Source organism: Osmerus eperlanus, chromosome 5, assembly GCF_963692335.1.
Source record: "Osmerus eperlanus chromosome 5, fOsmEpe2.1, whole genome shotgun sequence".
Lineage (NCBI taxonomy): Eukaryota > Metazoa > Chordata > Actinopteri > Osmeriformes > Osmeridae > Osmerus > Osmerus eperlanus.
Window position 1 is genome coordinate 16,421,483 of NC_085022.1, and position 10,115 is coordinate 16,431,597.

General features: G+C 44.2%; 2 protein-coding genes across 3 annotated transcripts; one reads left to right on the top strand and one right to left on the bottom strand.

The window, feature by feature from the left end:
- Positions 1–793: 793 nt before the first annotated feature.
- ascl1b (achaete-scute family bHLH transcription factor 1b) lies at positions 794–2,991 on the bottom strand. Its single transcript, XM_062461989.1, has one exon. The coding sequence runs from the start codon at positions 2,358–2,360 to the stop codon at positions 1,734–1,736; it is 627 nt and encodes a 208-aa protein (XP_062317973.1). The 5' UTR covers positions 2,361–2,991; the 3' UTR covers positions 794–1,733.
- A 2,809-nt stretch (positions 2,992–5,800) lies between these two features.
- On the top strand, positions 5,801–9,976 carry irf7 (interferon regulatory factor 7). Of its 2 annotated transcripts, none has more exons than XM_062461980.1 (10): positions 5,801–5,932; positions 6,107–6,266; positions 6,604–6,775; positions 6,897–6,994; positions 7,359–7,413; positions 7,604–7,738; positions 7,966–8,165; positions 8,313–8,514; positions 8,643–8,758; positions 8,868–9,976. In XM_062461980.1, exons 1-10 carry the CDS (start codon positions 5,925–5,927, stop codon positions 9,045–9,047), a joined length of 1,326 nt encoding a protein of 441 aa, XP_062317964.1. In that variant the 5' UTR covers positions 5,801–5,924; the 3' UTR covers positions 9,048–9,976. The 2 variants fall into 2 exon arrangements, with proteins under 2 accessions (XP_062317964.1, XP_062317963.1); XM_062461979.1 differs by having other exon boundaries at positions 5,807–5,932; positions 6,101–6,266.
- Positions 9,977–10,115: the final 139 nt, after the last annotated feature.

A 10,115-nucleotide genomic window follows, 5' to 3' on the forward strand; every position in this document is an offset into this window, starting at 1 on the left:
TCTTCCATCTCTTCATAAAACATGCCTATAGTTCGCCGTGTATACTTTACAAGGCATCGTGGCTGTAGCCTACAAGTAACACGAATATGGCCTTCAAAGGGCACTTCATTTTGTTCTTCAGAGAAACACCAGATTAAATTAAATTCATTATTTCTCTTTTCCTGCCCGGCTGAATATGGCAATAATGTTTACTTACAATAGAAACGCTGCCATTTGATAACACGCATAATGAGGCGCAAAGGCGCACAATGAGGTGTTGTGCTCTTCATTTCGCAGGAGATGGGCTTTTTGACAGGGTTGTGTCCGCTTTGAAAAACACAGTCGGGGATACAAGTAGTCTACAACCCCATGTTTTATATAGATTGATCTCAATCGAGCAGTACGAATTCTGACCCACTATACATTGTCCCTGACTTTCTCGGGCAGTATTTCAAAGTGACTGTTCTCTTTGAGGGGAGTGAATTGCTTCCCCCCTCCTTTGCGTTCTCCCCGCTGCAGGCCCTCCGGGTTATTGGGCAAAGAGAGAGAGCATGGAAAAGAAACAATGCAATGCATGAAACGTAATATTAATCTCCCCGTTCTCAATGCAGACAATGAGCAAAAGGAGGTCCACGTATTTAATGGTTATTGAGGACTCGTGCAGCTGCGCACTTCTTCCTTATGTGCTCAAACAAGTCGGGGAAAGGTCAAACTAAACGTCTGAATAGCACACAGAGAGAATACTCAATGCAGCCTCTGTGTATTTGTGAATACCAAAATAACAACACCACACCATTGCATTTCATATAAATAGATTCGTCTTTATTTATAAAACTTATTTTACACAAAATATATCTGATAAAATGTACGTTATAGGCTACGGAAAATGGAGAACAAGTGCATACATTGATAAAGGTCTCCATACCACGAAAAACCCTTCAATCTTCCACAGGTAGCAGTAGTAGCCTTAACATGTGTTCAACAGCCACACAACAACGCAGACATGCTAATTCACGTCACGTATTCAGTCTCTCAACACTCTGGTGGGGCTCTTATAGGAAAGTGGCAGTGTTTATATATTGTTCACTGACATTTTGTTTTTGTCTATCACAATGTACAAAAATATGTCTTCATTATAAACAATACAGTTCGTGTCACAATTGAAATGTGAAGAATAAAAGTAGATTACACCAAAAAGTGTCAATCAGCTGGCGCGTCATCTTCGATGTATCCTCCAAGATGCAGCAGTGGAGGAACAAACGGATGAAGACGGCAAAGCTCTCAGGAACCACAGCGCACCGCTTGTGGTGCAACTCTCCACTCTGCCCCGTGTCTTGTATTAATTGCACTTATTCAAACGTCGACGAATTCTTTAATTCCACGCCTCAGCTTGGCAGACTCTCGTCCCCCGACGCTTTGTCCAGCGTGCGCACAATCTCTCTTTCTCTCCTGTTGTTCGGACGAGGACTTTGAGGCGGCTGAACTCCCTGCTCTATCGTAGCATAGCAACGGTAACCAGAGGCTCTCTGCTTAGCCTCCTCTCTCATTTGCTTTGCACCTGCAAAAGCTTCCTGGAGTGGGGAGAGAAACAGTCTTTGCCAGCCCCGCACAGTCTTGCCCTCATTTGCATGGTGAATCAAATAACTTTAGTCAATGACACTCTTGTTGTTTAACTTGCTTCTGGTAGAAGTAGACAAGTCATTTACGCACAGGTGTGCAGCGGTTGGAAGGTGATGACATAGCTGACTGTAATCTCAGTACCTGTCAAACCATGTGGTAAAGTCGAGCAGCTCCTGCTCCTCGGAGCTTAGTGGCTCGTAGCTGCCCTCGTCTGACGAGTAGGTGGAGTGTGGCGACTCTGGATCGGCAGAGTAGCTGTTGGAGATGGTTGGAGACGGCAGGCCGCACTGGAACGCTGCAGACACCGCGTCATGCTCGTCCAGAAGCTGCTGCAAAGCCCGGATGTATTCCACAGCGGACCTCAGCGTCTCCACTTTGCTCATCTTCTTGTTCGCTGCGCCGTTCGGGACGTGCTGACGCAGCGTCTGGAAGCCCATGTTGACCTGCTTGACCCGGTTCCTCTCTCGCTCGTTCCGCCGGGCCACGGCCACCGGCTGCTGCTGCGGGATGGAGTAGCCGAGGCCATTGAAGCTGAGTCTCCGCTTGCAGCGCAGGAGCTCCGGTGAGCTGGAGCGCTGTCTTTTCAGCACCTTGGTCTTGCTTTGGTAACCAGCGGCGGTAGAGTTGGGGTGGGATAATGGGAGCGCGCACTCCTGGGCTGGAGCGTGCAGGGTGATTGTGGCGCGCCTCTCAGTCATTTCAAAGGGGCATGCGTTCTGCGCCAGTTGCGTAGTGGTGATGGTGGTGGTGGTAGTTTCCATCTCTTCCAGCGATGAGACAGGGCTGCCAATGTTGGTGTCGCTGCTGGAGTGAAACACTCAGAAACAGGAGAAGAAGAGTAACAAATTGGTTTGGCTGTGCACCACTCTCGTGTCCTTCGCGTGTGGACCGTGTGGCTGGCTTGAGCGCGCAATGGCTATCTTGAGTCCAAGTCTCTCTAGACTGATCTTGCTTACTCCACGAGCTGATCTGACCCAAACTTTGGCAGCACTCCTCTTTTTCAACACGCGTCCCACACACCCCACCCCTCTGGAGACGCACGCTTCTCCGCGAGGCCCCGCCCCGCTGTGTGATTCTTCAGCTCACCGACTCCGCAAGCCAGGCGCGTGGCTCCGGGAGCTCAATAAACAATTCCTAGCTTTCACTGCGCCAGGAGCACGCGCTGGGCTCATTTACATTCCAATGTCTCCAACTTGAAAGCCCATTGGTGGATTCAAACGGCCTGCAACCGGGCGCAAAGAAAGAAACACAGAGAGAAAGAAAAAATAGGAGAGACTGAAAAAAGTGAATGGTTTGGTTCTTTGAAATGCCTTTTGAATTTGACAATGTACCCCTGGCAAGTCTTCAAATTATCGGTCCTCTCCCCTCCACCCTTCTCCTTTTGGTCTTTAAAACCCAAAATACCAAGGACACTCTCTTCGGTATCCAGGCTACTGCCTAAGAAAGGAAAATAAATGGCAAGCGTGTCTCTTTACAGAATAATTGGCCATTATAAACTATACATAGAAAAACGATTAATTTAAAGGTAAACCTAATGTTTTATGACGTGTGCTATGTCTGAAAAAGGCAAGACCCTTTTCGTGCATAATGACCCGTACAACGAGTGCACTACAGGTGCACATTGTCCGCACAGAGATGTCACTCCTTTGGATAGCTCAGGCTATCCAAAGGCAGCCTGAGCTCTTAAAGATTCTAAACCATTCCAGTACTATCTCGTCTTGAAGTAGCCTATGTGTGGACGCATTTTAGTATTCGTTTTATCTAACTTTTGATAATCAATAATAAGCTAACCAGGGCCTGGCCTATTGAAAATGCAATTAAGTTTGTTACGTTTTCCATGCCTGAAATCAGACTTGACGGTAGAGAGTTTACGTTCAACCGTGTTTCCAGCATAACATTTATTATCGGCAACACTATTCTAGGAGCCCTTTCCCAAACGATTACAGTAAAAAATTAACAAAGATTGACCTCTAGTGGCGAGGTCAAGCTACTGCATACGAAAGTCTATTCTGTCTATTCTATGCACTACCATCCAGCAGAGGGTGGTAGTGCATAGCTTTTCATTACAGTTAATTACGTGGTGGCGTTTTAGGTGATTGTGCAGACCTCCATATTAACTATAGACTTTTCAGCCTTTTCAACCTCAATACCCCCTCACATAATAAATATTAAGGAACATCTATGTCGCAACACAGTTTTCTTTTTTCTTTTGTTATAGTTGTGTTATAGTTTTGCTCTCTTAACTATTACATCTCACGTATCATATAAAATATGTTATATTACATCTCAAATAAACAATAATCGCATAGCTTTTCCTGAGGTTGTTCACATTTGTGACATCACTAGAATGCCAAAGATGTCCTCTCAACTAAACAAATCATTACAAAGGGCAGTAAGGTTGTAAAGATACTAGCCTCAAATCAATGTCCACTTCATGATGATATACGCAAGACAATCTAGAAGTGCTTTGTATTGGTATCGGTCTACTGTAGTCACACAGAGGCATACTTTGAGTAGTGAAAGTATATGAGGCTGATGATGAAACCCTCTGTCTGAAGTGACACTGCTTTCCACTGGTCATGCAACAACACCCATCTGCATACACTTGCAAACGCTCCCAGAAAGTTTAACTGTCATTTGCCCAGGATGTATGCAATGTTTGGGTTACCCATGAGGTCATTCTTGTACTGTACAATCCGGATAAACTAGAAGGATGAAACCGTGTTAGACTGACAAGCACATAAATTAGTTTAGTCTTGCTCTCCAAAGTGAATATCTGAATTCCCCTTACGAATCTCCCTTCAAGACCAGATTCTAATGGGAATTGTCACTGAAACTTTTCTACTTCAAACTCAGCAAACTGCAAGGTGTTTCATCAAGGATGAGGCTAAAACTGTTCAATTATCACAATCATTAATATATTATTAGTTATTTGACCAAATTCATGACACCATGGTCAGTTCAACCATTAATAAGGTATAGTACCATAATCGTCCAACGTAAGCAAAGGACCCATCCCACTACAGCCAGACTGGGACACATCTGACATGGGCCCAATATTAGGTATGTGTACATACAACAGGGATGTGAAAACGATTCAATAAGAGAGGTACTTCCTTTCAGTATCAACCAAGGCACTTTCATTAGGATAGATATGCCATGTGTTAAGTCCAATGAGTCTTTCCAAGGAGCAGGAAGAGAGAAGTGCTCCGCTGGGGTCTCTTTCACTTCCATATTCCTTAGACTGAGTCCAACCATGGTTCAGGTACTGGAAACCAAATCAGTGGGTCAAGTTTCATCCTATTTCTTTCATGAAAAAAGGCTATTTTATCTAAAGCAAAGTACAGCAAAGTACTGCAAGCTAAATAAACAAGAATTTCAACTTTCCTGTTTTGGTGAAAAGCCAAGTCAGTACCCACAAAAGAGAGAAGAGGAATTAGGATGTGTGTTTTGGTGTAACCAGCGGGATCCGCTGCTCTCTCAGTCAGAGGAGGGCCTCCCCATTTGACCCTGCGGTCTCACATACATATCCAGTCATACACCTGCAGGTCTCTCCTTTTGATACATTCTCAGAACGCTCCCTAATGGTGCATGTGAGTCAAATGTGACACATTCACAGGTGTCTTCTTTAGAGTTAGCAGGAACGAAACTAACCCTGTTTCAGCATGATATTTGTGGTGAGACATGCAACATCATCTCAACCAGAAGTAGGCCACAGCACCTGGTTGAGGATAAAGTTAGCAGGTTTGCATGCATAACTCTCATATACATGACTGTCTGGGGAAAGATAGAGACTTTAATAGTGTCTATAGAATGAAACTACTGTGATGTGGTGTCTAAAATTACTCTGTATTCCAATATTGTTAAATTATGTCACTTATAGTAGAAATATGGTAACATACATTGCATACATTTCTTCACATTATTAGAATGTGACAGTCAGTCTTTGTAATGTTCTGAATTCCTCAAGCAAGCCTATGCAAACATACAGTATGCATTGTGTTTCATCATCAAAACGATCAGAGACGATGATGTAACACGTGTTTTTATTTTACACTTTCAGTTTCAGATCACTGTGTTTTTCCTATTTCTTGGAATGCCACGCCCCCTGAATCCCTTTGAATAGAATTTACTTGATTAGATGTCAGTATAAAATTGTCAACGGAAATGCCTTACATGCACTTTCCTCCTCCCACTCACTAATACGGGGAGGTCCTTGTGACATCACTGTTGGTCTTATAAACGACTTTTTAGGTGCACCTCCCTCGAAAACAATTGGAACAGTAGCCTACAACACTATTACGATCAACGCAACTGCAGTGAAGATGCAAAGGTATTTTTCATGTGCACCATGCAAATTGACCTGTAGCTGTTCAATAAAATGTCGTATTGTCGTGCTGTGTCCGCTGCAATACATTTAGCATTATAGTTCAGACTTTAAACTGCGAAGATTGAAAAAAGTGTGTGCGTTTACACCGACTAAAATTGTTGTCCTTCCAAGTTACAGTTCCACCGCCAAACCACAGTTCGCTGCCTGGCTGGTTGAACAGGTGGATTCTGGACGGTATGCAGGTCTTCATTATGTGGACAACCGATCCAAGTTCCGAGTCCCTTGGAAACATAACTCCAGGAAAGACTGCTCTGAGGAGGACATTAAAATATTTAGGGTAAGGTTATACTGTAATGTTATTGTGTAGATGTCATCACGAGTGTTGTTTTGCAGGAAAATGGGTTACACTCAAATACTGACGTGAAATAGTTGTAGGCAGGGCAGTAGGTCGGGGGGGGGGCGGGGGGGGGGGTTGAAGATTACGCCTAATCTTCAAAACAAAATTTGAGCTCTAAGAATGACTGAGCATTGATCTGCGTCAACCGGTAACTTCCTGTTTTGGTATAACTATCTTAAACGGTATAATCTCATGAATCAGGTACACCCTACCTACTCTTATGATAATGTAAGAATTCAGTGTTCAGTTTGCCTGTGTGTTTTGCTGTGACGTGTAGGGCTGGGCTGTGGCCAGTGGCAAGATCAGTGAGAATCCCAACGACAAGGCTAAGTGGAAGACCAACTTCCGCTGTGCCCTGAATAACCTCACCAAGCGCTTCAAGATGGTGGCGGACAACTCCAAGGATCCAGATGACCCGCACAAAGTCTACCAAATCATCAACACTGAGTGTAAGGAAACTTCTACAAACAGCTTGAGACCAGTTTGTGACATGCATGACAGTTTGTTTAGCTGCTTCTGTATTTTGCCAGGCTCCACAATTTATGCTGCTTGTATTTATTCCACTGTCAGATAATTATGAGACTCAGCCCACAGCGGAAGACTATGAGATGGTTCCAGACATCTACACCTCTCTGACACCCACAGACTACCCCCACGCTTATTCAGAGGTACAGTATAGAGCAGTGCTGTATTTCATTCCAACTCTAATTAACAAGATGAATCATGCTTCTTAGAACTGGGGTTGGAATGAACCTACACAATGGCAGCTCTCCAGGAACAGGGTTAGGCATCCCTGACATGGAGGAATCAGCTGTTTTTCGAATAAACCAGAATGTTTTTTTTCTCATCAAACCTTAGAGATGCCTTTCAATCTCATCTCTCTTATTAATAATCTACTCCTCCTGGCTGTTGTTCCATGTCAATTCAGAGTTGAAATATTGGAGTTGTGTCCTTTATTTGTACAGTGTTTTAGTCTGTATAGAGTTGTTAATCTACTGTCACCCATTTCAATGCCATGTTGTTTTCTTACAGAATGTTGACTTGCTCAACGACATGATAACCCTGAACCTCAATGGTCAACGCCCAGGTACAGCACCTTTTGTACCTTGAACCTTTGTTCAAGAATGACTTCCATTCTCATGGTCTAAACTGCTCACAACACGTACCGTTAATCCATTCCAAACTACGGTGTTTTTGGAGACGTTGTGAAGCCAAATCTGTTTTTAATCCAGCTTGTCTACATTCAGATCAATTGAATTATATTCAATCCTTCACAGAGGAGCAGCCATGGGTGGAGCCCTACCCAGAGGTTCCAGTCTGCTACCAGCCCATCCAGGCCCTGCCTGCTGAGCCCCTACCAGTCCCTCCCAACCCCCCAGCCCTGGCTCCAGAGCAGCAGCCTTACAACCCAGGTACGGCAGGGACATGGGTCTAAAGGGGTCTAGTGTCTTCTGTGTCCATGTTGAAGGAAGGGGTGGAGCTCTGTGGTAGATGTTTTGACTGCAGCTCAAAAGATCACAGGTTGAAATCCCTCTCTGTCGCTTTGGATAAAAGTGTGCTAAATAGAAAGAAAAAGTTACTAGGAGCCAGTGAACACTTTGTTTTTCCCAATTATACATTTTACATTTCCCCCTAATAGTGAATCTAGGGGTGCTGCAGCCATCCAACCAGCCAGCCATACATGACCTGGAGATCAGCATCCACTACAGGAGGAAGGAGATGCTGAAGACCCAGGTGTCCTGCTCCCGTCTCCAGCTGCACTACCAGTGTGAGGACCCCACGCTCCAGGCACAGATGCTCTGCTTCCCAGACACAGCCAGCCTGCTGGACCGAAAACAGGTACACACTGCGCCAGCTATCTAGCATTGGAAATGTTAATTGGAAATGTTATAAAGATTAATTTTGATTTGTTTCTTAGTTCAAATGAAGGTATTATGATAAGTATACACAAAGCATTAGTATAAAACATAACCCTTGTGTTTCCAGGTGGACTATACCAACCATATCCTCCACAGCATCCAGAAGGGACTACTCCTGCAGGTTAACCGCGAAGGTATCTATGGTTACAGACAGGACCAGTGTCGCGTGTTCTCAAGCACCGGTGACCCAAGAGAGGTTCACCCAGACCCCCACACGCTGCCCAAGAACGACATGGTGCAGCTTCTGAGCTTTGAGAAGTACCTGGCTGGTAAGCTTGGCCCATCACTGGTTTGCACATAAACACACCAAACCGAGTCTCACATTCCTGAGAATGTACACACAATCACACCAGTACACTGCCAGTGCTTTGACACTGCCTGGTCCCTTGCCTATCAGACCTGAAAGCCTTCAAAGAGAACCAAGCCAATTCCCCCGACTACACCATCCAGATGTGCTTCGGGGAGAAGTTCCCAGACGGAAAACCCCTGGAGAGGAAACTCGTCGTCGTCAAGGTAACAATCTCCCACCCTCTCCTCTGACGGTTTGGCTTGTAAGGTTCTCTACTTCTCTGTATCCTCTCCCTCACCTCTCCTCCCTCTCTTCTCTACCTCTCTCCACCAGGTGGTTCCTCTGATCTGTCGCTACTTCCACGAGCTGGCCCAGCAGGAAGGTGCATCTTCTATCCAGAATGACAGCGTTAGCCTGCAGATCTCCTACAACAGTCTGTTTGACTTCATCAGTTCCACTTTGGGTCTGCCGTATGTTGCTGAAGGACCACAGTGTGGAGTGGATTCATTCTAGGACTGGATGCATTCTAGGAATGGGACCACAAACAAAACTGTCAGAAACCTTTTGCCCCAGATGCTAGGCGAGTCTGTGCAATGTTCTTACTAGATGTTAGTCGCTCCATAACTATGTACTGGGCTGGCATCAATCCAGTACAATGACCTACACCACTCTCGAGAGCCCTGTTGTAAATAAGTTTGTTTCTGTAAATATATGCTGATCTTTAATTGAATGAATGCTACATTAAGGTGATATATCTGAGATGAAAACCTGACAGATGGTGTCATTCTTGTCACTCTTCCGCACCTTAATTTTCATGTTCTGATATGTTGCCATTTGGTCAAAGTCTGCATTGAGTGTTTAAGTCTCATTTATTGGCATTTTCTCTTCTACTGAAGACGTTTCCTGTCTCTGTCCCTATGGGGCACTGTAAATCTCGTTTTCACTGTGTTTACCAATTATTATAATTGGTAAACTGATCCAACACTAGCTAGCACAATGTTTACTATCCACAATAAGTCTCCCTTTATTTGGATTGGAATCTCTTGTCTTTACCACTGACCTGTCCCTGAAATAATGTTTATTTCAGGGACAGGGACAAAATATATTGTTTTTATTATTATAGTTGCTTGTTTTTTCCACAGGTACACTTGCACGTATAGCGGTTCATGTTGTTTAATTGTAACTTGTTTAACTACATGCTCTTATGGTTCTTCCCTTTGGCACTTACTTTGGTTGTTCACAATGTGTGCTTCATGTTTTGGCTACCCGCAATGTTTTGTGGCTATCTTGTTGTTATGATCAGTGACCTATGCACTTTGTAAAGCTCTCTCTTGGAAGTCGCTTTGGATAAAAGCGTCTGCTAAATGGATAAATGTAAATGTAATGTCATGCAAATGATTTGTTTACTGTTGACTTGGGTCTACAATAAAATCAAGGCTTGGTCAAAGTGCTAGTACAACTGTAAAAGCTCATGACTACAACTGTAATCTTGTTGACACATGACTATGCTACTGTTGGTGATTCACAGCAGACAAACAATAGATATATTCCTTGGAAGACTTTCTGAATGTAGAAAGGTGG

Bases quoted from the DNA above. Each gene is read 5' to 3' on its own strand.
- ascl1b (XM_062461989.1), bottom strand. From the start codon at position 2,360: ATGGAAACTACCACCACCACCATCACCACTACGCAACTGGCGCAGAAC.
- irf7 (XM_062461979.1), top strand. The intron at 6,267-6,603 runs GTAAGGTTATAC...TGTGACGTGTAG, and splicing joins AGGACATTAAAATATTTAGG to GGCTGGGCTGTGGCCAGTGG. The intron at 8,759-8,867 runs GTAACAATCTCC...TCTCTCCACCAG, and splicing joins GGAAACTCGTCGTCGTCAAG to GTGGTTCCTCTGATCTGTCG.